General features: G+C 36.1%; 1 protein-coding gene across 1 annotated transcript in view; it reads left to right on the top strand.

Moving 5' to 3' along the window:
• Window positions 1-820: 820 nt before the first annotated feature.
• alkbh8 (alkB homolog 8, tRNA methyltransferase) overlaps window positions 821-2,797 on the top strand; it is a gene marked incomplete at its 5' end in the record, with an annotated part of 11,397 nt that continues 9,420 nt past the window's right edge. The window contains 6 exons of the mRNA XM_079245894.1: window positions 821-958; window positions 1,286-1,419; window positions 1,740-1,840; window positions 1,980-2,111; window positions 2,442-2,537; window positions 2,760-2,797. The exon at window positions 2,760-2,797 is cut by the window's right edge and continues 67 nt beyond it. Coding sequence (XP_079102020.1) covers window positions 821-958; window positions 1,286-1,419; window positions 1,740-1,840; window positions 1,980-2,111; window positions 2,442-2,537; window positions 2,760-2,797 — 639 coding nt within the window. The remainder of the gene's footprint in view (window positions 959-1,285; window positions 1,420-1,739; window positions 1,841-1,979; window positions 2,112-2,441; window positions 2,538-2,759) is intronic.

Raw genomic sequence — 2,797 nt, 5'->3', positions numbered from 1 at the left:
TCCCAACATCAGGGGTCCTTTAATACATTTTAGAGATAAATAGAATGTTTGACTTGTCAAAAATAAGAGCGGGATTTACCATTACTAACTGCTGTTAGTACAGAGACCACCATATCATCAGGGTTTATTTCACTGAATCCTAATCTATCCCTCATTCCTTTACAGTTATGACTGAAAGGATCAAATGAGATTATATGATTTTTGAGCCAATGCTAAGAAAAGCAAGCATGAATGCTGTAAAATGGTAGCTCGTCCGTTTAGATGACAGTGAGATGGGTTTTGACACATCCTTAATGATTGAGACTCTCAGACACTCTTCTGTTTTATCAAAGGCAGCCTAATAGTTAATAAATAAAATACAATACCAAATACAACTGTTGTTGTTTTTGCATGTAAGAGTATCAAGCTGTGTTCTCCAATAAGAAGCAGATGTAAAAATGTATTATTGAAGTCTTTTGACAAAGAATTCAGTTAAAAAAAAAAATAAAATACAGAAGTCACAATTATGACCTTATGAGAGTAAATGAAAAGAGTAACACTGATAGTCATAACAAAATACATGTTCCAACTTGGAAATATAAAGTGTACAATACAGACAAATAGATAAAGCTGACAACCTCCCTTTTGTGACATAATGAGCTTTAAATTATGTACATAAATTGTAATTATGTATCTCTTCAGAGCTTTTTTAATGTCTCATTTGGGTACTAATTTATTAATTTTGGGATTTTGTGGTCATTTGCCGTCATTTGCCCATTCGCTTCGGGAACAACGCAATTTTCAATCCCCGTTTCACCCGGACATATTATGGAAACGTACCATGGACGCTGATGGGGTAAACAGCGTGTGTGCCGTCAGAAAAAGTAAGGAGGAGAAGAAAGTGATAAGGAAACAATTAAAAGTCAGTCACACTTTACTGAAGCATGAAGGCATTGACACAGGAACGAAGCCCACTAAGGTAAACGGAAAACAGCAACAAAAACATTAATTCTTGAAATACTTGTCGAACATGAAAAGAGTTAGCTTGGAAACACGTTATTCTAGCTGCAGATTGAATCTGTTAAAAAAAAAAAAAAAAAAAAACACATTAAAGCTTTTTCCACTATAAGAAGTCTTTCCCAGAACTTCATCAGTTATAAATAATAATTTAAAAAAATAAAACTGGAAAATACGTTTTATTAGGAAGTGGCAAAGAGGAAATGCTACACATAAGAATATAATGTTAAAGTAATGTTTGGGAGTGTTAGGTAAATTTCTTTTGATCTAAAATCTGACCCATTGGCAGAGCTTGGTGGTGGCCAACGGAGGGCTAGGGAACAACGTCAGTCGAGAGGCGCTCCTTGCAGCCTTAAAAGAAATGGGAGAAGTGGAAAGCCTGCTCATGCCTCCTCACAAGCCCTACGCTTTTGTCACATACAGGTAAAGTTGGATTCTTTGAGAAAGATGCCTTTAAAACTATGAGTTGCTATACACCTAAAGAAGCTGAACTACCGCAGCACGATGTCAAAACAACCTCATCATGTTAGGAAAAGCTAAACAGCAAACCTGAACAACAAAAGGAATAACAGGGGAAAAAATGCCAAAAAAAAAAAAAAAGAGGCACTAATCACTAATTTACTGTAAAATGTTGTCAAAGTATAATTTAAACTGCATTTATTCAGCATCTTTTTAAACTTTCACTCTTATTGGACACAAATGTAAGTTTTAGATTCCCACTCCTGCTATGATTATGTTTCCAGATGTGAAGACAGTGCTCAGAAAGCGCACACCCACCTTAATGGGCAGAAGTTGCAAAGTGGGGAGAACGGTGTCACTCTCTACCTCAGTTATGTTGACTCAGGTACGTTTAGTGAGTATTAAAATGCAACTCCAAGTTTCCTTTAGTATTGACAGTACACACATACATTCATATTAAGTACTTCAAAGATTAGGCTTGTGCGCACTTCAAGCCTCACTGTTGCTTTTATGTTTTTGTCCAGTAACTTATAAAGAGAAGGCGTCTGCCCCTTTGCCAGAAGGTTTACTCTTGGTAGAGGATTTTGTGTCTCCAGAGGAAGAAGTGCTGCTGCTCGCTGCTGTTGACTGGTCAACCACTCATGATGAAGCCACAGGTGAATTTTTCTGCAGTTAGGCTGTCATGTTTGTTCCCTCTGAAAATATTAGTCTTTATAAATTAGACTAAAATCAGTGTAAAGATTAAAAAACTTTTTAAAAAAAATGTAATTGTTTTTCATAGTGTTTGCAAGGTAGCAATAAAAATCAAAATCAGACATGTGACCTTTACTGTTCTCTTGAAATAAATGGGCTTATAATTGTAGGATTGCACAAAATACTCTCACACATGATGAGACGATTAATTTATACAGTTACTTGCTAAAGTTTGTTTTAATCTAGACAAAGTGTACAAACATTGTCTAACATCCAAATATCTGACTTCCTAGCTCAAAAAACTTTGAAGCACAGAAGAGTAAAACATTATGGCTTTGAATTTCGCTATGACAACAACAACGTGGACAAAGACAAGCCATTACCTGCTGGTAAGCTTCATCTCTCGCTTTTTTTCGGTATCAGTCTGTTTCTCTCAGGTTTTGCCAGATCTCACTTAGTGATTCTGATCCTGATGTTCTGAACTCTTGTGGAGTTTCTCATTATATGCTTTCACATTCACAGAAAGTTGTGCGCTATTAGATGCTTGATAATAGTAATGTGAAGAAATGTAGGAAACATGTTCAATGGACCGTGTGTCTCTGTGATCAAAGGTCTTCCTAAGGAGTGCTTACCTGTTTTGGAGCGGTGT

Source organism: Telmatherina bonti (assembly GCF_933228915.1).
Source record: "Telmatherina bonti genome assembly, chromosome: 9".
Lineage (NCBI taxonomy): Eukaryota > Metazoa > Chordata > Actinopteri > Atheriniformes > Telmatherinidae > Telmatherina > Telmatherina bonti.
Note: the sequence above shows the minus strand (reverse complement) of the source record. Positions and strands in the feature narration are given on the sequence as shown.